Source organism: Octopus sinensis, linkage group LG18 (genome assembly GCF_006345805.1).
Source record: "Octopus sinensis linkage group LG18, ASM634580v1, whole genome shotgun sequence".
NCBI classification, from domain to species: domain Eukaryota; kingdom Metazoa; phylum Mollusca; class Cephalopoda; order Octopoda; family Octopodidae; genus Octopus; species Octopus sinensis.
This window is the reverse complement of record NC_043014.1, coordinates 23352524-23378815: the sequence shown is the minus strand read 5'-3', so window position 1 is coordinate 23378815 and position 26292 is coordinate 23352524. Positions and strand designations below refer to the sequence as shown.

Sequence of the window (26292 nt, the reverse complement as noted above, 5' to 3'; positions counted from 1 at the left end):
GGGCAGCAGGATAAGTTCATCAGAAAGGATATTGACATTAGAATTACCAAATCCTGGGCTGCAATGAACAAAATGGGAAAGATGTGGAAGTCAGATCTACTCAGGAAAATCCAAATATCATTTTTCAGAACATCTGTTGAGTCAATGTTATTGTATGCTTCAGGTACATAGACCCTGACACAGGTACTCAAGAAGAAACTAGATGGTGCTATACAGTAAAATAGGATTGTACAAAAGATAAACTGGCATCAACATATTACAAATGAAATTTTATATGGAAAATTACCCAAAATAACAACTACAAATGCCCTAAGACAGTTACGATTTGCAGGACATTGCTGGGGAAGTAAGCAGGAAGTTATACACAAGCTACTATTGTAGGAAACAACTCATCAGAGACTCAGTAGAGGGAGACCTGCTCAAACATTCATTGATCAATTTTCAGACAATATAAACTTCATTAAGAAGCAGTTGCCAGGAGCAATGAAAAATTGTGAATTTTAGAGACTTTGTCAGGAATGTTTGACTGTGATGGCAATGATTGATATATGATAGTAAACAGGGGTGGGACAAAAGCATAGCACAACATATTAAAACAGGTTAAAAATAGTAAATTCATTATATCATGCTTTGTATTATATATTTAAACGTTGTGACCAATAAAGAGATAATAATTATTATTTATTGTTTTAAAGGCAGTAAGCTAACAGAATACTGAGCAGCATTTCGTCCATCTTTACATTCTGAGTTCAAATTCCGCTGAGATTGACTTTGCTTTTCATCCTTTCAGAGTTGATAAAGTACCAGTTAAGCACTGGGTTTGGATATTATTGACTTACCCACTTCCCTGAACTTGATGTCCTTGTTTCAAAATTAGAAACCATTATTTATTATTATAAATTTTCACATGAATATACTTACTTGAGTTACTATTGCCTGTATCATTTATTTTTTCAAATGCTAGATGTGCTTTAGGTCGACTGTAAACAGAGCTGCATGGTAAAGACACTGTTCCACCTTCAATAACATGAACTGTGATATTTTCCTCCTCTTCTTCAGATGCAAAACCATCAAACACTGAAATGAAATAGAAAAGACAGGTGTTAATAGTAAAAAGAATTGACAGTTTTGTGTCAAAAGAATTGAACATTTAACTGAAGAGTGATGAGTTAATATTGCATGCAGGTACTCATGTTCACTTGAAGAAATGAACTGGCTGAGTAGTTATAACTACTGGTTGATAGGTTATTGTTGTTTAACCCTAGGTTGTTACCCCACCACATCAAAGAATTTCTAACAATGAGCATCCGACCACTTTTTCTGAATACATGATCATCTGACCATTTTTTCTGATTGCAATATTCAAAGTATCCTTTCCTTTTTTAAATCAGTAAGATGTGATCTGAGGGAGATCTGGTTTCTATTTTTAGCAAGATGGATAATCACATAGACGCTCTTTCATTTGCTGGAGACAAGTTTGTTAGATTATGAGTTCAAGTCAGTTGCATTTGTTTCATTGAGTAAATTCAGAAGCACACATGGCTGCTATGAAGAGGTACCTAAGATATAAGTATTTGTAAGTGTTTAATTATGTACAGAGTGTGGACATAGCAGTGCTGTTAAGAAGTTTACTTCATAACAATGAGGTTGCAGGTTCCCACTGTGTGACAAGATATTTTCTCTCAAGATATGAACTATTATAATACAGCTTTAGCAAGTCCAGATACATCAAAAAGATTTGGGATATACCTGATGACAGTATTGTAACAGTCACACATGAGAAAGAATACTATTAACTGCATGATGAAACCTGTACTAAATTCCTGCAAAAATAGCTAACAACTAAATAGGGATATGATCGTTTCCACAGATGTGAATAGAAATAATTTTATGGTTAAGGATGTGGACTATCTAAAAGGCTCTGAAACTTCAATAAGAACCTAGAATCCAAATCTGGATAACTTAGGAAACAAGACTCAACATACTCGACTCTAATGGTATTCATCACCCTTTTTATGTAAGTAGAGGAAAAAGTAAATCTAGAATTAGTCCCATGACTCTATATAATAATAAACCTGGTAGAAATAGGTTACCCAAGAGAAATATTACTTCAGGTATCACTAGAACTGTCTTTCAAACTTTGAAAAAGTATTGGAAAATCTTTAATAGGAATACTGTGAAGTTTTTTTATACTTCTTTTATTTTTCAAATTTAAGATAAACAAAGTTCTATTTTAATCTAAAATATACTCTCCTTCATTTTCTACACTGCTCTTCCATCTATCTGGTAGACTTGCAAGGCCCCTCTTCCAAAATTCACTTGTCTGTGACGAAAAATACTCCTCCAGTATTGTTCTGATCTTGTCTACAGAATTCATATTTCTTCTGTCCAAATGATTTTGAAGACTGCAGAATAAATGGTAATCAGAAGGGGCAATGTCTGGTGAATATGGTGTGGGGCATCGTTTTCCATTCAAACTGCTCCTGCCTTTGGAATGTCATCCTTGCTGTATGTGGCCAAGCATTATCCTGATGGAGGAACACCTTTTGTCTCAAAACCAAAGATGGTTGTTTTGCTTCTAGTACTGACTTAAATGACCAAATCCAAGCTTCTCTGCTAGCTCCTCAACAGTTGTGATGGGATTTTGTTCCACCAGGGTTTGCAGGACATTCTCGTCAAGCTCAACAGATCTTCCAGGACAAAGCTTATCTTCTAGGCTGTAGTTTCTGGCTCGAAATTTCTGGAACCACTGTTGACACTGGCTTACACTTATTGTTTGATCCCTATATACAGCATTAATATTTCTTGCACTTTCCATTGCATTGTTGCCTTTATTGAACTCATAAAGCAAAATAATCCGAATATGCTACTTTGTTACTTCCATTATAGCTTTGACAATATAACTGTTAAAATTGACCTGCACTATACCTGCACTACTACCTGCTTTTATAGCAAGTTGATGCAGGTAGTTTATCGTGTTGCCCTCCAACTTTTAGTTCATGCAATTGAAAAAACTGCATTATTTATGAGATGACTCAATACTATATATAAATTACATGATAATATTGAAGCTATAAATAATAGAAAATTAAATGGTATTAGTAATAGGGAGTGTACCTTTAATTTTTTCCTCTGGAAAAAATATATCTCTATCTGGTATAAATAATTCAAATTCAGATTACATAAACAAATACATTTCTTTAAAAATAAAAGGAAAGCTCTGAGTACTTCACTTGCTAAATTTATTTAGGATCTCAAAGGGAGGAACATTGATTACTCATTTCATTGGTTAATTACATGTTCTGTATTTCCATACAAAGGTTATGCAGGCAGCTGTAATTCATATTTCAAGGAAGTACTTGAAATTCTCTGGTGCAGGATAGGTCTAATAAACAATGAATTATTAATCTGTTGTTCCCATCAATTCAATAAAACTTTCTTGAAAATTCTATTTAGCCAACTTACATAATTTGTAACAGTTAAAAATAATGTTCCTATTTTTTTGTGTTACTCCAGCTTTATTACAGATGATTCTTTATAAAATGTCCTCTACATCTTAAAATTCCAGCTAAATTTTGTTCCTGTATAACTAATCCTTTATTTCTTAATCTCAACTCTTTCTCCCCTAGTCTATATATTTATAAATGGCAATTTCTGTCTGTCTATCTGTTACCAACTTACTGCCTAAACCACCCAACCAATATTCATGAAACTTTGAATACATGTGATACTAACATCCAGTTCAATAATAGGCTAATTGTATTTCAATAAAAATCTATAATGTGCCTTCCAGGGGTGTTGGGCGAATTACATGATAAAATGAGGAAGTTGCAAAAAGTATAAGTCCCAGGTAGTAACAGAGGGAAAGTTAGTAACAGAGAGAGAGAGAGTGACTTATATCAGTGAAGGTGATAGCAACAGTGAGAATAAGATGGTAATGTTAATAAAGCTGTCATACACATGCGATGCTGCATACATATTTTTGTAAATACACAGATACAACACACACACACACACAGAAAGGTGGGTGTGAGGAATATGTAGCTTTAAGGAGAGTGACTTATATCACTTATATAGGTGGCTTTTCTGCTGTCCATCGCAAAGAAACACAACCACACATACATATATGTACATACATATGTCTACTATACACCATTTTAAACTCATGATTACCTGTGTGTATGTTTGTAAATTTGTGTGTGTGTGTGAGACATCGTATAACTGTCTGTCTCTCTAGATTTTAAAATTGTCAAAATTTTCAAATTTGGTATTGAAATAATTTTCCACATTAAATCTGATTTTGTTATTTATTTGTCCCTAACATCCAGTTGAATTATAGGCAAATTGGATTTCAATAAAAATCTATAATAGGTGCCCTAGGGAGTGGGTCTGTAGCACATGTTTACAAATCAGCTATGATAAGCTAAGACACACGACAATGCCAGCTACAATATGCAGACTATTTATTAATGTATTTGTAAATCTATCTATTTATCTAATTTATTTTACTCAGATGCATATTCGTTTGTTAAAATATATAGGGACATTCCTTATTCACCTACTAATTGAATTAGTAGTTTGTAATACCTATTTTTAGCAATAAATTATTACCATAAACAACAGGTTGGGCATAAAGATGGGAACTGCACTGGAAATGGAATAGGACATGGAACAGTGTAATGGTAAATGGGAACTGGGGATAACCTCTGCTTTCCTGGCATTACCAGTCAACTCATTTATTTTACTCAGATGCATATTCATTTGTTAAAATATAAGGACATTCCTTATTCAGCCACTAACCGTATTAATAGTTTGTAATACTTATTTTTAGCAATAAACTATTACCATAAAGGTTAATAAAATATTTAATGGCTTAATTACACCTAACCGATTCTAAAATTTATATATTGACATAGGATTGAGGATAGGAATGGGAGTGGAACTCAACAGGGAACGGAATAGGACATGAAACTGTAATGGGAATGGGAACTGGAAATAACTCCTGCTTTTCCGAGCATTACCGGGTAATTCAGCAAGTATACAATAAATCTTCAGTTCCCTAAATATTTAGTTGACCTAAATATTTAGTTTACAATAGATCTAAAGAATTTTTTTTAGTCCTTTTGCTTGGGTGTTTCTCTGATGATAACTTGTTATTTAATTTATTATTATCATCTCCTAGACTTTTTCCCTCTCATATTTACTTCATCAAATTTGGATATGTACATTGGTATTGCATTTACATCCAAGTCTGATGAGATGATTGTGGAAAATTTCACTTAACATTATATGGTTTTAAATGGCAATGCCAGGCAAAATGCTTAGCAGCATTTCATCTGCTGACTTTACCTTTCATCCTTTAGGGGTTGATAAAATAAGAATCACTTGAGTATTGGGACCGATGTAATCAATTTACCCTGCCCTCCCCTCAAAATTGCTGGGTTCGTGACAAAATTCGAAACTGATATTATATGGTTTTACATAATAAAAAAAAAAAAATTATGTATAAAATATTATATTAATGTAAAAATTACACTAATTATTGAAATGATCATAACTGATTAACAAATGTAATATAGTCAGCAGCATTCCTTTATTTGTTTACATTTATACTCTGTCATGGAAGCATCAGTCTCATAATTGGTTTCTTTCCCGAGATTTAGTTTGAATAAAACATTTTTGTTGGATTAACTGAATAGTAATTCTAATTTTGCTTCATTTACATTGTTAGCCTGCTGACTGAGGTACTCACCTATATTTCTCAAATCCCTGTCTTCTTAATATATATATATATATATATATATATATATATATATATATAGGTGCAAGCATTCCTGAGGAGTTATGAAGTTTGCTTCCCAACCCTGTGGTTTTGGGTTCAATCGCACTACACAGTACTTTTGGGCAAGTGTCTTTGATATCTACTGAAAGAAGCCTGTATGTATGTATGTATGTACATATGTGTCTATGCATGCATGTGTGTATATATACACACATTTTGGATTACATTATCCAATGTATATTTCCTTCTTTAAGACAGTGAGGAAGATTCTGGCTGTTATTTCTAGTGGATCAACAACCACATAGAGGTTATCCTATAGGCTCATTATTATTGGCTGCCATTGTTATCATCATTATCTTCATAATTACTGTTATTATCTTTAGCGGGATTAAAATCTGGCAAAAAGGAGGAAGGAAGGATAGAAGGATAGTGTATGTAATAAGGTGTTACTAAAATAATGTTGCTTGAAGCATTGGTTAAATAACCAAGATGTGCAGTGTGGTGTGATGTGATAATTTAGGTTTATCAAAGAGAGGTTTATTTATAAACTGCATGATCAGAATGTCTAAGTGTATCAAAAGCTGGTATAAATGTCTACCATGTTACTAAGACAACATTATCTGATTTAAGTATATGTTTGCTGGACATGAATTTTAAAAGGAATTAAGCTCATTTGCAAATGGGGGAAATAAAAACTCGCCCAAAGAAAATAGATTCTAATTATTAATTACTGATATGATCTTATATTTCATTAAAAAATTTTTTTTTTTTTTATTCATATAACTGTAAGCCCTGTAAGGTTGTTGTTTAGCTCTGGGTCTGTCCTGATTTATTCAAGCTGTGATCATCACAGTAAGTAAAATCCCTATCTGATGACAGAAGGGGAGGCTGTCTTCTCAACCAGTATGTTACTGTGGGTGCCACTAGATGACAAACCCTGGGGATAATGTTATTCCATGTTTTCCAATCCATGGCACTGGCTTAGCATGCTTGAGGTTGAGGTGCTGTTACTTCAGGTTTTCCTCAATTTGTTTCACCCATGTCTTCATTAGTGCACTGTGCTGGATTCTCCAGTGTGTGGGCCACTGCTGCCACAAAAGCTGGTGTGGTAGTCTTCCAGTGCTTATCCTGCAGATGTGGCTAAACTACTGTAGCCTGCACTGCCAGACCTGGTCTTCAATGGTCTCAGATGTACATATACTCACATTATTTAGTGTGCAATTCAAGGGAGATTTGCTACCTATTTCTAGTAGGTCAAGTGATTAAGCTATTATAGAGTGAGAATGACAAAACTTGGTGGTGCATCAGACAAAATGCTTATTTATTCACTTTTCCTTTGTCTTCTGGATGTGAATCTCACTGATATTGACTTTGCCTTACATTCTAGGGTTAGTCATGTATCCACGTTGGCAAAACACTACAAGAATATGAAGTGGTGACAGGAGCAAAAATTAACGCAGAAAAGTCAGTGGGCTTGCAAGTCAGCCTCTGGAGAGGCAAGTCCATACCGTCGAACAGCATTGTGGGGTGCTGGACAGATGGTCTCGTTAAGTTGCTCGGAGTCTGGTTTGGTCTGGACTTCCAGGTGGAGAATAACTGGGATGAGGTGACGAGCAGGGTAGCCAATCTCACCCAGAAATGGGCTGAGAGGAAGCTGTCCCTAAAAGGTTGAGTGAATGTGGTAAATGCGTACATCGCATCCGTCATCTATTACTGTTTGACAGTTGTCCCTTGCCCTGTTTGCTGGCTGACCAAGCTGGTGCATTTACTCTTCCATTTTCTGTGGAAGGGGCGTGTTCTACTGGTCAGGCGCTCCATCTGCTGTCAACAGCTGCCGAATGAAGGGTGAAGGGCTGGGCATGTTGTGGTTATTGATGTGCAGACATGCACTGAGGTTGTGGCATCTCCAGCATTTCCTTGACGGTGAGCTGGTGTGGTCACCATTTGTAAGAGACACTTTTCCATAGTTCGTTTCTTTGACTGAGCTGCAATCCTGGATTAGGTGTAGACTGAGGAGGAACGCTTGGGACCTCAAGTGCTCACAGCTCTCCACCAGGCATGCAATGTGGTCGATGGTAGTTCCACTTTGAAAGGGCTAAAGACAGACACTTTCCTTTTTGGCTAAGCCCTCATCAACTTTTTCAAGTTTCACTTGCAAAGGAAGTTGAGGGTAGAGAGAAAAGTGTTGCCTTATAGCAAGTTTGTTGAAAGAATGGCCAGTGTGAAAGGACCAATTCTGAGTGTGTGCCTGTAAAAATGGAATCAAAGGAAAAGGGCTCTTGCCCTGTTGTTCAGGCACTTGTGGCTTTTGTGGGTTTTGCCATGAGGCCCGTAAAGTGCCTCCCCTATTGGGAGTTTGAATTTGTTCAATTTTTATTGTTATTACATTGTGAACATGCAAAAACCTATTGTATCATCCTGTTTTTGTCTTTTATGTTGTATGTTATTTAATGTTTTTGTATGTGAGACCTCGTGGCTAATAAAAGAATAAATTATTATTATTATTAAGAGTAGTGGATGGCCATATCAACAAGAGCACTGGAGAAAATATGTTGTAGTATTAAAGGTTAGGCATATATCAAATAAGGTGGCAGAATCATTAGAATGCCAGACAAAATGCTGAGCAGCATTTTGTCCATCTTTAACTTCTGGATTCAAATTCTGCTGAGGTTGACTTTGCCTTTCATTCATTTAGGGTCAATAAAATAAGTACCGGTCAAGCTCTGGGGTCAATGTAATTGACTCAGCCCCTCTCCTGGAATTGCTGGCCAAAATTTAAAACCAATATAATATATTAAATTCCTTCCTCTAAATCTGTGGCTATTTTAGAAACAATTGTTGGATACTAGAATTGTTAGAGCACGAGACAAAAAGCTTTGCACTTTTTGTTTTGACTTTTTATATATAGAGTTGAACCCCACTAAGTTTAATACGGCCTTTCAGTATTAAAATAAGTACCAGTGAAATATTGACTAAAACTCTCCTCTCAAATGTTAGTTAGTTAGTTAATTTTTGGCTCAAAAAGCAAAAAGCAAGGCCATGTAGGGGGACATGGAGTTATGTACAGGGTGGTGTTTATGCAAAGAGTTCAGGCCACTTAAGGTCAAGGGAGACTTTGAACCGAGCGGTCATCGGCATCTTCACCATCTCATCTGGCAGCTTATTCCATGGATCCGCAACCCAGATGGAGAAAGCCCCCTCTCCTTCGATTGAGATGAAATCGTCACAGATAGAGCTTTACGGAATGACCCCGCAGCCGACGCTCTGGAGCAGGAGTGAAGAACAGCTCTTTCGAGAGGTTACACTTTCTGCTTATGATGTTGTGAGCAAGAATGAGATCACCACGGCGTCATAGTTTTTCTAGAGAATAAAGGTCGAGCGTCTTCAGCCTTTCCTCATAAGACAAATTCTTGAGACCAAGAACCATGCGGGTAGCCAGCTTCTGGACTCTTTCGAGATGCTGTATGTCTTTGAGGAGATAAGGAGAAGAGGCTTGGATCCCATACTCCAATATGGATCTCATCAGCGTGACATAGAGCGGTAGGAATATGGCTGCTGTGAGCATTCCGAATGACCGTCGAATCAAGAACAGAATTCCGCGTGCTTTGTTGGCAGCATGGACGCACTGTGCCGAAGGTGAAAAGGAGGAATCCACCAAGATACCCAGGTCCTTTACCTGATCGGTCCTCTCCAGCAGCTGATGACCCAGCTCGAAATCAAGTTGAGTTGCAGGAGGAGAGCCAACAGGCAGATGACAGCACTTCGACAAGTTCAGACACAGGTCCTATTCGTTAGACCATCTCCAAATTTGGTGGAGGCATCGACAAAGATCCTCTATATTACCGCGAGGAGCGACCAGTTTGACATCGTCGGCAAATAGAAGGGTGTGTTGTGTGAGGTCGTCGGACAAGTCATTTATGAAGACTAAGAACAATAAGGGCCCAAGCACTGAACCTTGAGGCACGCCACTGCTCGCACTGGAGATGTCAGACCGCGAACCATTAACTTGGACTTGGAAGGAGCGATCTGAGAGGAAGGCACCAACCCATCGTACAATATCCGGATGGAAACTATATGCTTGAAGCTTGACAAGTAATAGGCGGTGGTTTACCGAGTCAAAAGCTTTGGCAAAGTCCAATAAAACGACGTCAACAGCATCACTATCATCGAGGATGCGCGTCACCAATTCTTCCATTACCAGTAAGTTGGTCAAGCATGATCTCTTCGGCACGAAGCCGTGTTGGGAATCAGAGATAGAGGCTGTGTTTTGGAGGTGGAGCATCATACTTTTCTTAAGGGATGATGAAGATGATGATGATGATTCTTCTTCTTCTTATTATTATTATTACTATTAAGGCAGCAAGCTGGCAGAGTCATTAGCAGATTGAGCAAAATGCTTAGCAGCATTTAGTCTGTCTTTACATTCTGAGTTCAAATTTTGCTGAGGTTGACTTTACTTTCATTCTTTCAGGTTTGATAAAATAAGTACATGTTGAGCACTAGAATCAATGTCTATCCCAATTCCTCAAAATTTCAGGGCTTGTGCCTAGAGTAAAAAGAATTATTAATATTAAAAGTAATCATCATGATCATCATCGTCGTTATTATTATTAGTTTGTAACATTGAAAATTGTGCCTTTGGACTCATTTTAGCTATATTTTTATAGTTGTTTTGTTTGTAATAGTTGGTATAATCAAATAATTTGATCTCTGGTATATTACTGGTATTCTGTCATACTCAGAGAAATGAAAGACAAAGCAGCCCAAATGGAATATGAATTAAGAACACTTAGAGAAAAAAACTAAATATTTATTTAGGGTAATGTATTTAGTTCAGTGCCTATAAATTATTTGCTCTCACAGACCCTGTAAGCTCATTGAAGCATAAATGTCACAAGAAATTGGTTATTCTTTGATCAAATCCCAGAGCATAGTAGTCATTTATGCATGTTTCACAAACTCTTCTCACATGAAACAACACCTAAAACAAAACCCAACAAGGCCAATTTAATGTAGTAACCCAAAAGAGAACATCTATGTGATGAGCCTCTTGATCTACCAACAGTAGCCAAATTCACCTAACATCCATCTTAAACAAGAGTATCTGAAACCAAATTCAGTAGTGTTATATTGACACTTGATTCCAAAGTAAAATACTGCATGGTCAAGGGTAGAACACTGTGAATTATATGGCGACGTAACAAGGTCTGACCTAAAGTTAAACAGCAACAAAAATGCCATCAAGTGTGTGGGAGACATCTGGTTGTTTCCTATGAAGTAGTTTGAGTATTCTTGGTTCCTTCACATGCACTTTGTGGCTGACCCGTCTGGGCTGTATTTTGATTAAGCAGCATTTTGATTAAGCAGCATTTTGATTAAGCAGCATTTTGATTCCGCCCATTTTGCACTAAACTATTATACAACTGCTGATCCTTATTTTGTTATTTGATTGATATATTGAGCCTTTAAACAAAATCGAGAAAAGAAAACAAATATGGTATTTTATATAATTAATTCTCAGATTCCTACACTACTCTAATAAACTAGTACTCTGTGTTAGGAGACAAAAATAAAAGAGAGAGAGGGGGGAGTCATTAAGGTACAACATGCATATTTGTGTTGGAAATAAGTGTACTGAATGTGGATGGAGGAGTATAATAACTAAATACAGATTAAAATAATGTAAACAGTAGTGATTACTAACAATCTAAACCAGCAGGCTACAGAAATAAAAGCATGTGTGTGTGTGTGTGTGTGTGTGTATACATACATATAATATGGAAAAATGCAAGCAAGAGGAATAATATTCTTAAGATTATAGACCTGGAAAACTACAGGATAAGTTATTACACGTGGAAAAGTTCAGGACAAGTTATTACATCTGGTAAAGTACAGAACAAGAAAATTTTGCAACCAAGGATAAAATTTCATATAAAATATTTAGATTTAGAAAACATTAGCTTTTATTAAAACTAAAAATGTTATTACAAGTTATTACTTCTATTTATTACTTGTTACTTCTGTTAAACATGAAAAATAACTCAAAATATTTTTTGCATTTCAAAAAAATTCACTTTTTTAATGATTAATAATTAGAAATTTGAAAATAGGTTATAAAAAATAATAGTAGAACATAATTAGTACAATAAACAGAATTATACAAAAATTAGTTATATATTACAGAAAAATCTACCTATAACAACAAATTCACAGTTAAGTTTGCTTGAGTTATTGCTACATTTTTAGTTTTTACCCAATGCCTATTTTTTACATAATGAATATATATATGTATACTATTCTACTTTGCATAAAACTTTGGCTCTCATTTTTTAAGTATTCTAGTGTGTTAATATTTTAACAAAATGATGCTACCTTTTTTAATTATATGTTACTTGGTAAATTAAAATCAAATAATTTTTAATATTCAAATTTTATCCTTAGCTGCAATATTTTAAGTAAAAAATGTTCTTGTTCTATACTTTACCAGATGTAATCACTTGTCCTGATCTGTTCCAAGTGTAATAACTTGTCCTGTAGTTTTCTGGGTTTATAATCTTAAGAATATTATTTCTCTTGCTTGCATTTTTCCAGGTTATGCTATTGTGCTAATTAATAATGTGTCAAATATGTCAATTAGCGGTGTCATCAATAATTTTTTCCTTACCTCAGTGATGCCAGTGATATATATTAAAAGTCCTCTTATAGAACTATATTCATAAAAATGTATAGAACTATATTATCACCCTCAAATTTGAGAAACAAACACTCATAATTTTCTTTTAAAATTTCATTCCATGAGATCAATACTATGAAATTCCTTGAATTGAGCTCTATCATTTAAGCTTAATTAAAATATAGTTTGTTTTAAAAATAAAAAAAGATAATTATACTTAAAGCCAATTTTTTGCCTTACATTTTTTTCATGATATTTTATCTCACAAATTTTTTGATACAAATTTTAGTTGCATGGGACCAAAACTATGAAATTCCTTATGCTTTCTTTTATCATTGAAGCTAAGATAAATATATTTTGCTTTTAAAACAAAAAAATTATTTAGATCTAAACTTGATTGGAAGTGTTACTTTACTCTCCTATAATGTTGCTACAAATCTTGACGTAAACATTTTTTCCACTGGATCAGATCTCAATTTTTTTATGCCAAAATGTAGCTAGGGACTAGTCCTCTTCAAAAATGTTAACAGTTTATAATTTGGTTAAGAACCGAATTAGCAACAAGCTCTGAATGGTGCTGCATATGAGTAAATTGCAGCCTTAAGAATATTATTCAACTACTACTGTAGTTGAATTATATATGTATATGTATATATATATCATCATCATCATCATCGTTTAACGTCTGTTTTCCGCGCTAGCACGGGTTGGACAGTTCGACCGGGGTCTGGGAAGCCAGGGGCCGCTCCAGGCTCCAGTCTGATCTGGCAGAGTTTCTACGGCTGGATGCCCTTCCTAACGCCAACCACTCTGTGAGTGGAGTGGGTGCTTTTTACGTGCCACCTGCACAGGGGCCGGGGGGTCCGGCATCGGTCACGATCGGTTCGAGCTTTTAACGTGCCAGCGGCACGGGGGCAACGGGATCCGGGGTACTTTGAATGGGTAGGGGGTATGTGGAATTGCTGCAGAAAGCAGCCCGGGTCTTTGCAGTCACAGCATATCTCCAGAGATCTCGGTCCTTCGCCATTGCCTCAGTGAGGCCCAATGCTCTGAGGTCATGCTTGACTACCTCATCCCATGTCTTCCTGGGTCTACCTCTCCCCCTGATACCTTCAACTGTTTGGGAGTGGCACTTCTTCACACATCTCTCTTCATCCATCCGCAGCACATGACCATACCATCGCAAGCGTCGCTCTTGCACACCACATCTGATGCTTCTTATATCCAGCATTTCTCTCAGGATGCTTACACTCTGTCTTGCGTGCACACTGACACTACACATCCAGCGGATCATGCTAGCTTCATTTCTTTCAAGTCTACGCATGTCCTCTGCAGTCACAGCCCATGTTTCATTACTGTGAAGCATGGCAGTTCGCACACATGCATCATACAATCTACCTTTTGCTCTGAGGGAGAGACCTTTTGTTGCCAGTAGGGGTAGGAGCTTTCTGAACTTTGCCCAGGCTATTCGTATTCTAGTGGTGATACTCTCTGTGCATCCACCTCCGCTACTAACTTGGTCACCCAGGTAGCGGAAACTATCAACGACTTCTAGTTTCTCTCCCTGGAGTGTGATGGAATCTGTTTTCTGAGTGTCTGTTGTGTCTATTGTCCCTGTGCATCTGCCGCACATGAAAGCTATCTTATCTGTTAATTTCCCTTTAATGTTGCTGCACCTCTTATGTGTCCATAGCTTACATTGGGTGCATCTTATGGAGTTTCTACCTGTACCTTTCCTACAGATTGAGCAGGGCCACCTACCCGAGGGTGTGTGTGCTGAGTACCTCTTGCTGCTTACTAATACTTTGGTCTTTGCTACATTTATTCTAAGGCCCTTTGATTCTAACCCTTGCTTCCACACCTGAAATTTCTTTTCTAGTTCCGGTAGTGATTCTGCTATGAGAGCTAGGTCATCGACATAGAGGAGCTCCCAGGGGCATCCCGTTTTGAATTCCTCTGTTATTGCCTGAAGGACTATGATGAATAAAAGGGGACTGAGGGCTGAGCCCTGGTGCACACCTACTTCTACCCGGAATTCTTCACTATATTCGTTGCCAATCCTAACCTTGCTGACAGCCTCTCTGTATATATATATATATATATATATATGCATACACACACACACACACACATATATATATATATATACATCTATCTATTTATACACACACACACACAAATAATTAAGATTCAGATGAATTAGGTACTTAAATTTAGGCACCACGCTAGTTTGGTATAGTCTGTGCAGCTTGAAGTTAGGTAAATAAAAAGTAAATAAGTAACAAGGAGGTTCAGGTATTAATGCATTACAGTCGTTTCAAGAGGCACCATGTAATCAAGCAATGAAAACATTACATCAAATTGAAATACACCACTCCCCTCAGATGCAGATGAATATATAGATTTCTAATATAAAGGATAAACCATCTTTTTAGCACAATTTACATCAGTACTAGAAAACAAAATGCATTGTTTCTTTTTGCTATGTTTGTGGCAAAATGATTTTTCCCTAAATTCATTTTGTCACAAACATACACTACATACACACACACTACATACATAAAACACTACATACATATCATCTTTACTGGTTTCAGCCCAGGGCTGAGGTCACGCTGGTGCACCACCTGTAGTTACTCAGTGTTGTTTCTGATATTGTTTCTGGTGAAGTAGCGAGTTGGACGGAGTTGCTCTTCTTTGTGTCTCCTGCCACGATGTGGGTTCATCTGGTATCTCACACAGAAACCTGTTCAGACATTCCTTGAAAACTTCCAAATTAACACCATGCAGATCTCTAAGGTTGCCTGGAAGGATGTTGAACAATTGCGGGCCCTTGAAACCCAGACTATTGCAGTGCCATCCAGTTCGAGGATTGGCATAGCTGTCAGTTCCAAAATTAGGAGCTAAAACATCCAAGATCTTCCAAATATATATCACCACATATCTTTCTTGTCTTCTCTCCAGGTAACAGAGACTCAGCTCCTTTAGCCTCTTCCAGTAGCCCATCTTATGCATCAAGTCAATCTTCTTTGTGCATTGGTGCTGGATTGCTTCGAGTTTCACAATTTGTTTCACGCTCTCTAGGGACCATAGTTGGGAGCTGAGAACAAAAGTCTTCCATAGGGGTAGCAGGGCTTCCCTTTTCCTGGTTCTGAATGTCCTCAGAATCCATCCAGCTACTCGCCTGCTCAGTGTTGCCATCTTGGTAATATGCACATGGAATGTTGCATCATTACTCATGTGAAGTCTCAGGTCATGCACTGACTCTGACTCTGGGATCGTATTACCTTCTGGTACAGTGTATTCCAATTTTAGCCTGGTGTTGGACCAATAGTAGAGTGCTTGAAATTTCATAGCATTTAACTGCATGTTATTTTTGTTAGCCCATTTGTAGATTTCGTTCAAGTCTTTCTGAATGTTTTATGATGTCCTCTGGGTTCCTAACTGCCTGCGATACTTTTGTGTCATCAGCATAACTGGCCAGATTGGCTGACTGTACCGCAGAGGGCATGTCTGAGAAGGCCACCACAAATAGTAGGGGCCCTAGTACAGTTCCCTGTGGGTCACTCTTCAGAGTGAGCACCATTGGCTACAACTGTCTGGCTCCTTCCCTTCAGAAAATCATGCAGCCATTCTTCCAGTTTTCTGGTAATACCAAGGTCTCGCAGCTTTTGATATATCATGTCATGATCAACCTTGTCAAAAGCCTTGGCAAAGTCGGGGTATATCATGACTACAGCTGACTGGTTTAGTTGTTGCTTCAGTACCCAGTCAAAATGCTGCAGCAACTGTGTGAGGCAGCTCCTCTCTGAATGGAAGCCATATTATGTGCTTGTGAGAAGGTTGTTTTCTTCTAGGAATGTGATCAGCCTTTTTCTGACAATGTGTTCCACTGTCTTGCTAACATGTGAGGTCAGTCAGAGAGATGGTCATGTAGTTTTTAGCATCTGCTCTGCTCCCTCCTTTATGGACAGAGCATATACCCTATTTTAGCATGTTGAGAAGTTTACCACATGCAAGGAAAATATGAAAGAGTATCTGCAGTGGCTTTGCAAGAGCCTTTTTACGTCTTTAAGAGAACAGCTGGGAGTCCATCTGGGCCTGTTACTGAGTTTGATCTCATCCCATCAATGGCTGATATTACATCCTCTTCAGTTATGTTGATGCAATCGATGGTTGCCTCTTTTCCAATTAGATTAATTACATTGAAAAACCCCTTCAGCTTATTTGCATATTTTCCATTGGAGAAGTGAAAACACTTCGGAATTGTTTATTTAGTGCTTCACTTATCTTCCTTGGGTCTGCAGTTAGTGAGCCGTTTTTACCAAATAGTGGCCCAATCTTATAGCGTACTGAGGCAGATTCCTTTGCCAATGTGTAGAAAGCTTTAGGATTTCTTTTTATATTTTCAACGGCCCAGGTTTCTCTTTCTTCTGTTTCTTTTTCAGACTGATAAATAGATAATTACACACACACACACACACACACACATGTAGATACATAAGTATATATTGTTTTATCAAAGCTGAAAAAATTTCACAAACTATGTTACTCAGAAGTTCACATGACCAATCATCTGACAACCATATTTTGATAAATTTAAAGCTTTGCAAAAGAATGAAAATAATACATTTATAATTATTTAGTAACTCATCAAACAAACATTTAAAGCTGAGTCGCAGAGCAGTATTACTTTTCAAAACTACAGGAATCTGTTAGTTGATGGGACAATATAACATTAAAATGCAAGCCTAGATTGAATAAAGAACTGAATAGTGTATATCACCAGTATACATGGAAATTAAAAATTAAGACAAGTATATAAACTAGCGATCGCAAATCGGTAACCCCACTCGCTTTCAACTCCACTACGAACGCACAGCTCATGAACGGCTAAAGCTAAGATTTCTTTCAACCTCGCTTTCTCCTACCCTTTGCACGTATAATCACTATTCTTTCATTATTCTTCAATTTTTCTCTCATATTATCCTTTCAGTACCCTCTCTTCATATTTTCTTTCAGTTCTCAACATACCATTCATGTAATGTTTTTCGTTTAGTCTTGTCTCCCTATTTGCTCCCGTTTCATAGCCACTTATCGTTTCCCCATAAATTTGACTTTCTCAGATATTTTTCAAACCTACTTTCTTGCTCTCACGATTAACAGAATCATCTTGCTAGTTTCAGGTTGACCCGCCCACCCACCCCCTCCAGACATGCCGGAAGTTCCTATTCTTTTCCATCTCTGGGTTGCTTCCCTTGAAGACTGCAAATGCTCTTTCACCATCCCTACCCCTAGTTTCGACCTATGTAAGGTAATGATCATACAGTGCAAAATATGAATGGGTAGTGTTATGCAGGTTGAATTGAAGGCTACTGTATTACTTGCTCATGAATTCTGCCAAATGCGAGCTTTCTTTTCAGGTACATGAAGCTACTGTCCACCGACGCAGGGTTTCTAGGGCCCATACCTCCCACACCCTCAGGGTTGGCACACTGAAAGGTAGGTCTGGCGAGATAGTTGAGATGCTTGAACGGAGATGTGTGGATATATGTTGCATGCAAGAAGTAAGGTGGAGAGGAGGTTCTGCTAGGTTCCTCACAGGCAAGGAACACTGATGGGGTTGGTGGCGTGGGTATACTTATCGCTGAGAAATGGGTAGATAAAGTAATTGAGGTAATCAGAGTATGTGACAGAATACTTAAGATTAGATTTGCGCTTCACCATAGTTTAGCAACCATTACATCAGCCTATGCTCCTCAGTCGGGGCTACCTGATGGACAGAAAGACCGATTCTATGACACTCTACTGCAGACTACCTCGTTCACGAACGACAGAGACCTTCTCTTTGTGGCTGGTGACGTCAATGGTCACGTTGGACGACATGCTGGGGGCTTCCATGGCGTACATGGAGGCTATGGCTTTGGTTCCCGCAACGAGGAGGGAACCAGGCTGCTGGAGTTCTGCGATGCAAATAATCTTATGATTTGCAACACTAACTTCAGGAAACCTACCAGCCACCTAGTCACCTACCGATCGGGCCAACATACCAGCCAGATTGACTACATCCTTGCCAGGCAAAGGGAGAGATAGCTACTTATAAATGCCAAAACCTTTCCAGGCGAAGAATGTACCCCACAACATAGACTGGTAGTTAGTGACTTTAGAATCAGGACTAGGAGGACAACCAGAAGACGACCAACATGGAGAAGAAGGATCTGGAAGCTTAAAGATCCTGCGAATGGATAGAGATTTAGAGACATGCTACTTGAAGCCTTTGACGAAGTAGAAGGGGATAGAGTATCACATGGGGTAGAGGGCAACTTATTCCACGGATCCGCAACCCAGACGGAGAAAGCCCCTCTCCTTCGATTGAGATGAAATCGTCACAGATAGAGCCACTGACCAGATCTGTGGCTGGTGCAAAGTCCCTTCTCATCCCAAGGTAACGTGGTGGTGGAACAGTGTTGTAGACAGGGCTATTAGAGAAAAGAGACAGACTTGGAAGCACTGGAAGAATGGTGGTAGCAGGGAATTGTATCAGACTGCTAAAAGGGAAGCTAGGAGACAGGTCTATCTAGCCAGAGGGGAAGCAGATAAGAAAAAATTTGCCTATGTTCTGCGCCGTGAGGACCAAAGACTGGAGGTGTTTCGCGTTGCAAGACAGTGTGTGAGAGAGAATTGTGATGTGGTAGGAGAGAAGTGTGTTCGCATGGAAGATGGTTCACTTGCGCTAAACGAGGATGCAAAGAGAGAGGCTTGAAGACGCCACTATGAAAGTTTGCTGAATAAAGAAAATGAATGGGATAAAGAGAGTCTGCCGAACATTGACCCAACAGAGGGACCAGCTATCAGGGTTGATAGTTCCTTGGTAGCTAAGGCAATTAGAAGCATGAAGACAGGGAAAGCCCCAGGCCCATCAGGTATCACTGCAGAGATGCTCAAAATATCTGGTAGTGTCGGCTATAGCCTAGTCACCCGTATAGTTAATCAGGTGATACATGAAGGAGTCATACCCAATGACTGGTGTAGCAGCTTAATAGTCAACTGCTACAAAGGTAAAGGTGATGACCTAGATACAAATAATTACAGAGGTATCAAGCTGTTGGATCAGGTGATGAAGGTTACAGAGAGGGTCATAAGCCAACTAATTAGAGAGAGAGTTAGTTTAGATGAGATGCCAGGGAAAAGTACCACTGATGCTATATTCCTGGTAAGGCAGCTGCAGGAGAAATACCTAGCCAAAGATAAGCCCCTGTACCTGGCTTTTGTTGACATGGAGAAAGCCTTTGACAGGGTCCGCCGATCCCTCATCTGGTGGTCAATGAGGAAACTAGGAATAGATGAATGGTTAGTGAGAGCTGTGCAAGCCATGTACAGGGACGCTGCTAGTAAGGTGAGGGTTGGCAACGAGTACAGTGAAGAATTCCGGGTAGAGGTAGGGGTCCACCAAGGCTCAGTCCTCAGCCCCCTCCTATTTATCATAGTCCTCCAGGCAATAACGGAGAAATTCAAGACAGGATGCCCCTGGGAGCTCCTCTATGCTGATGACCTTGCTCTAATTGCTGAGTCACTATCAGAACTGGAGAAGAAGTTTCAGGTGTGGAAGCAAGGTTTAGAATCGAAGGGCCTTAGAATCAATCTAGCTAAAACCAAAGTCGTAATAAGTAGGAAGGTAGACAAATCACAAACGCCTTCAGGTAGATGGCTCTGCTTGATCTGTAGAAAAGGTGTAGGTAGAAACTCTATAAGATGCACCAAGTGTAAGCTATGGACACATAAGAGGTGCAGCAATGTCATAGGAAGGCTAACTAGGAAGATGGTTTTTGTATGTGGCAGATGCTCGGGAGCATTAACCTCTGAAAATCTGCAGAAAACAACTTCCGTCACTTTCCAGGGGGAAAAACTAGAAGTAGTTGATAGCTTCCGTTATCTTGGTGACCAAGTCAGTAGTGGGGGTGGGTGTGCTAAAAGTGTAACAGCTAGAGTAAGAATAGCCTGGGCAAAGTTTAGGGAGCTCTTACCTCTGTTGGTGACAAAAGGCTTCTCGCTCAGAGTAAAAGGCAGACTGTATGATGCATGTGTACGAACAGCCATGCTACATGGCAGTGAAACATGGGCCGTGACTGCTGAGGACATGCGTAAGCTCGTGAGGAATGAAGCCAGTATGCTCCGATGGATGTGTAATGTCAGTGTGCATGCTCGACAGAGCGTTAGTACCCTGAGAGAAATGTTGGACCTAAGGAGCATCAGTTGTGGTGTGCAAGAGAGACGATTGCGCTGGTATGGTCATGTGGCGAGAATGGATGAAGATAGGTGTGTGAAAAAGTGCCAATCCCTAACAGTGGAGGGAACCCATGGAAGAGGTAGACCCAGGAAAACTTGGGACGAGGTGGTGAAGCACGACCTTCGAACTTTAGGTCTCACTGAGGAAATGACCAGCGACCGAGACCTTTGGAAATATGCTGTGCGTGAAAAGACCAGGCAGGACAAGTGAGTCCAGCCCACTTATGCATGCCTTTCCTCCCTTGGACACACAAAGACCTGTTGAGGCAAGCGAAGTCGATATCGAACCTCATCCGACGACAGGCACCTATGCCTACCTCCCTTTGCTTGCGAAGACCTGTTGAGGCAAGTGAAATCGGAATCGAAATTGAACCAATCCTATGACTGGCACCCGGCAGATGCCAGGACCCCTGGACTGGAGATACGTAAAAAGCACTATCCGAATCGTGGCCGATGCCAGCGCAGCCTCGACTGGCTTCTGTGTCGGTGGCACGTAAAAAGCACCATCCGAATCGTGGCCGAAGCCAGTGCCGCCTCAACTGGCTTCCGTGCAGGTGGCACATAAAATGCACCAATCTGACCGTGGCCGATGCCAGCCTCGCCTGGCACCAGTGCAGGTGACAATCATTTACAACAATCACACAATGTCAAGACAAGGAGACACAAATACACACAAACTTACTCTCTCTCTTTCTCTCCTCCTCTCTCTCTTACACATGCACACACACACACAATTGTGAGGATTCTTTTTGGTCAATGAGGGATGAACATGTCTTGTGTTTTTTCTTGTTTTCCATGTGTTCCATTGTTGTCTTTCAGTGCAACTTTTCACATACACACACACATGCATAAAAGGTGCAGTAATATCAGAGGAAGGTATTTGTATGTGGCAGATGTATAGGCACAATAAATACTAAAAAATGTACATCAAATGCCAGAGGGAACCTAGAAGTAGTTGATAGCTTTCGTTATCTAGATGACCAAGTCAGTAGTGGAGGTTGGGCAAAGTTCATAGAGCTTCTACCTTTGTTAGTAACAAAGCGCCTCTCTCTCAAAGTGGAAGGCAGATTGTATGATGCCTGTGTGCGAATAGCCATGCTACACAGCAGAGAAACATGGGCTGTGACCACCGAAGACATGCGTAGGCTTGTAAGAAATTAAGCTTGTATACTTTACTGGATGTGCAATGTCAGTGTGCACGTATGACAAAGTGTAAGCATCTTGAGAGAAAAATTGGGCATAAGAGGCATCAGATGTGGTGTGCAAGAGAGATGGCTGTGCTGATGTGGTCATGTGATGTGTATAGACAAGGACAGCTGTATAAAGAAGTGCTGATCTCTAACTGTGGAGAGAACCTGTGCAAGGGATAGATCCAGGAAGACATGAGACAAAGTGGTGTATGATGAAGTGATTGAGATCTTTGGCAATTTGCTGCGCTTGAGAAGACTTGTTAAGCCAGGTGAAATCGTAGTTGTGGCTTATGCCAGTGACACATAATATACCCATGCTGATGATAGGTAACAGCACCCATGCCAGTGACCTAAAAGGTATCCACTGGAGTGGTTGACATTAGGAAGGGCATCCAGCCTTAAAAAACAATCCAAAATCAGACTGAAATCTGGTACAGCTCTCCAGCATACAGGTTCCAGTCAAACCATCTAACCCATGCCAGCATGGAAAGCAGACACTAAATGGTGATTGATATATAAATGACAAGCTTCTTTTACTTTCCATCCACAATCTATTCTCAAAGCTTTGGGGGATATAGAAGACATTTGCCTAAGATGCCCTGCAATGGGAGTGAACCTGAAACCTTGTGGTTATGAGAAGTAAACTTCTTAAACAGCCAAGAATGTTCCTATCATACATACACGTGTATACACACACACACTATACGTTTATGTATTTGTTTAAAAAATACATTCATATTTCAGTAGTGACAGTGTCATGAAAAAAGCACACTGTAAAGTGGTTGGCATATTAGGAAGGGCATCCAGCCATAGAAACTATGCAAAAGCAGACAATGGAGCTCAATGCAGTCCTCCAACTCAACAGAATCCATTGAATTGCTTGATACATGCCAGCTTAGAAGATGGACATTAAATGATGATGATGATGGTTTGTGTGCACGTGCATGTGTGTATGTGTATGTCTGTCCATGTGATTAACTTCACATATATTTGCATTGACATAGTTTGGATTGTGATGACTTTTCTTTGGATTGTGATGACACATAGACATCGTGTCTCTGCAGCTTGGTTGTTCAATATGCAAAAACCAGAGGAATAAAATATGTAACTAGAAAACAGTCTCATATATACACCCACACACACATGTCTGTATACACCCACACACACAGAGAAAAATTGCTAAAGTGATTGGAGATAGGAAGAATATCCAACAATAGAAACTATAAAGTTTTAAGTGATAAAAAGCCTGCTTCCCAACCATATGATCCTGGATTCAGTACCACTGTGTGGCACTTTGGGCAAGTGTCTTCTACTATAGCCTAGGGCCAACCAGAGCCTTGTGAGTGGATTTGGTAGATGGAAACTAACAGGAGCCTGTTGTATGTGTGTTAGTGTGTATGTTTGCATCTGTTCCGCTCACCACTGCTTGACAACTAGTGCTGATATGTTTACATCCGTATAACTTAGCAATTCAGCAAAAGAAGCCGACAGAATAAGTACCAGGCTTCAAAAAAATAAGTACTGGAGTTGATTCATTTGGCCAAAAGTTCTTCAAGTCCCCAGCATGGTGGCAGTCTGATGACTAAAACAGTGAAAAATAAAAGACCTGAAGAAGGTAGTGGGGAACAGTAATTTTGAACAAGCATTAACTCAGATATTAACAACCCATCCAAATCTGCTACTATGGGAAAGTGAATGTACAATGATAATCATAGACACATAGATGGAGAAAACAGAACCATTACAGTATTTTAAATACAAGGCCCTCGAAATTTATTCAATATAGGTGCAGATGTGGCTGCGTGGTAAGAAGCTTGCTTCCCAACCATGTGGTTCCAGGTTCAGTTCCACTGCGTGGCACCTTGTGCAAGTATCTTCTACTATAGCTCCAGGTCAATCAAAACCAAAAAAAGCCCATTATATATATGTGTGTGTGTGTTTGTCCCCTCCCCCACCACTTGACAACTAATGTTAGTGTGTTTATGTCCCTGTAACTTAGCAGTTTGGCAAAAGAGACCAATAGAATAAGTACCAGGCTTTAAAAAAAAGACATAAATACTGGGGTTGATTCATTTGGCTAAAGTTTCTTTAAGGTGGTGCCCCAGCATGGCCACAGTGAAATAAAAAAAAAAAAAATTTTGTAACCAATCAGAAACTGGGATTTTCTGTTGACTATATTCTCCACCCTTGTAACACCTCCCACTAAAATAAAAAGGGAAAATATGAAAACAGAAAAATAATATGTGGCTGGTCAGGACAAATCAGTTTGGTAGAGCAAGTTTGCAATTTTATAAGAGAAATATTTTGTAGCACAAAATGCTTACAATATTCTATTGTAAGTAGGAGCTGAAATGGTTCATTAAAATAATATTATGAACTCAAACTAAACAACAGCATGAGATGTACTCTTCTAGAAAAATGGTGTAATTAATTAAGTTAGATGATGATGATCTAAATGTTGTCTGCTTCTGTGTGATAAGGTAGAAATAATTCACATCAAGCCATTCTCGTTCACCACAAAATAACCTCCACTTTCACAAAAGATAAAAACAAGGAATATGTCTCCTATAATTAATCAAAGAACTCGGTGGAACTTGGTACATACAAAGAAATGGAATTTGTTATCCCAGTAGACATTTTTCAGTATATAGTTTTGATTTATTTCTGCTTCCTTCCCGCAAGCATTTTGGTGTTTTCACTTCTTTTCTTCTTTATTATCCACCTTCCGCCACTTGATTTCCCCCCACCTAATACTTACTTTTTGGAAATTAAATATTTTAAGTTACCAGAATGAAATTGTGAAGTCAGATAATAAAAACAATTTGTGAACAATTCCCCTTCCAGGTTTTAAAGCAGCCTTAGGATTGCCTGTTTGCGAATTTCACTTTACCATAGTTTTAAGATACCTCTTATTGTCAGTAATGTTTCTGGGTCTCAGAGTATTTTGAGTCTTTTGATATCAGACCCCTTGTCCAGTTGACCCAGCTGAGGAGATTGATCAAGTCCTAGCTTGCATCTCAGAAGCAGTAAACCACTAATCTATCCTCTTTATCAAAAGCCACTTAGTGGCCTTCTCCCCAACTTCAGTGGAGGAATCTATTCTCTGCTGCCCCATTAACTTCAAGCCTAGCTAGAACTTTCGTGAACCAATGCCCCACAAAACCTTGACATTCCACTTCTATTGCCTCACCACTTTGCCTTTGTGAGGTCCATCGCTCGAAAGGAACTCAGTCACTTTACCTCTGTGAGACCCCCCTCCCCGCTTGAAAGGAACTCAGCCGCTTTGCCTCCATGAGGCCTAACGCTCGAAAATAGTGAATGTTAAATATAAAGGAAATTAAAGTTTAAACTATATATAATGATAGAGACTACTTATATGCACTAAATGTATGTTTTTGCCAATGCTTACATCTGTATGCTCGTTCTATAACCGTGTTTACTAGAGTATTTTTAGAAAAAATAATGAAAAATAGCTCAGAATTGCAGAGAAGACAGAATTTCTTGCCTTTGTCATATGGTATCGAAATTGAGAGGATCAACCATTCTAAATGAAATTGTTCATTGTGGTCTTTTAAATCCCAAATCAGTTTGCTGAGACCGGTACTATTCCGTTTGCTTCCAATGTAAAATTGTACTTTATTATGAGTACTGATTATACACTGGTATATAGAATTTTTAATCTTAGAGTTACTTGACATAAACTTAATTCTATTGGAATTGACTTCAGATACAATAACCTTGTTATTAATATTTCTAGAGGGTTGGATGGTATTAGCTAAATTAATGTTAGTATTAGTAAATGTATTAATATTTAACAGTTTGTTATAATGAGAAGATATAATTTGCAAGAGATTTTTTGTGTTTGAAAAACCTATCCTAACCTTATGTGAATTAATTATAGAGTAATATCTAGAATTGTTTGGAAAATTCCTAGCAATAGCTTGACGAAACAGCAGTGGGAGATTAGATTTAATTTGTCTCCCGTAAGGAATTATTAACCAAATATTTTTACTAGTATTCATAGCGTAATTACTTTTGAAGGTGTTATATTTACTTTTAGATCGGTAATAGGGGAATAAATAAGGGTTATCTGCCTTCATTCGCTTTGTATTGGTGCGTAAGTTATGTTTGTTACGACTAGAAATCTTATCTACATTATTGAATTTACAATTAGACTGAGCAGAATCAATGTAGAAAATTTTTTCTGTATAACCTGCTTTGATTAAGGCAGAGTTATAGAATTCAGCGTTATTATTGAAAATATCAACATTAGCAGATAATGTAGATAATCTAAATGAAATATTCTTAACTAAATTCTTAGTAATTGCTCCAGGATGATTACTAAATTTGCTAATGTACTT

General features: G+C 38.5%; 1 protein-coding gene across 2 annotated transcripts in view; it reads right to left on the bottom strand.

Annotated features, from left to right (window-relative positions):
- Window positions 1-26292, bottom strand: part of LOC115221730 (cell adhesion molecule-related/down-regulated by oncogenes) — a 400560-nt gene that overhangs the window by 88224 nt on the left and 286044 nt on the right. For both annotated transcript variants that reach the window (XM_036510777.1, XM_029791942.2), the window contains exon 4: window positions 922-1077. In XM_036510777.1, the coding sequence (XP_036366670.1) occupies window positions 922-1077 (156 nt within the window). The remainder of the gene's footprint in view (window positions 1-921; window positions 1078-26292) is intronic.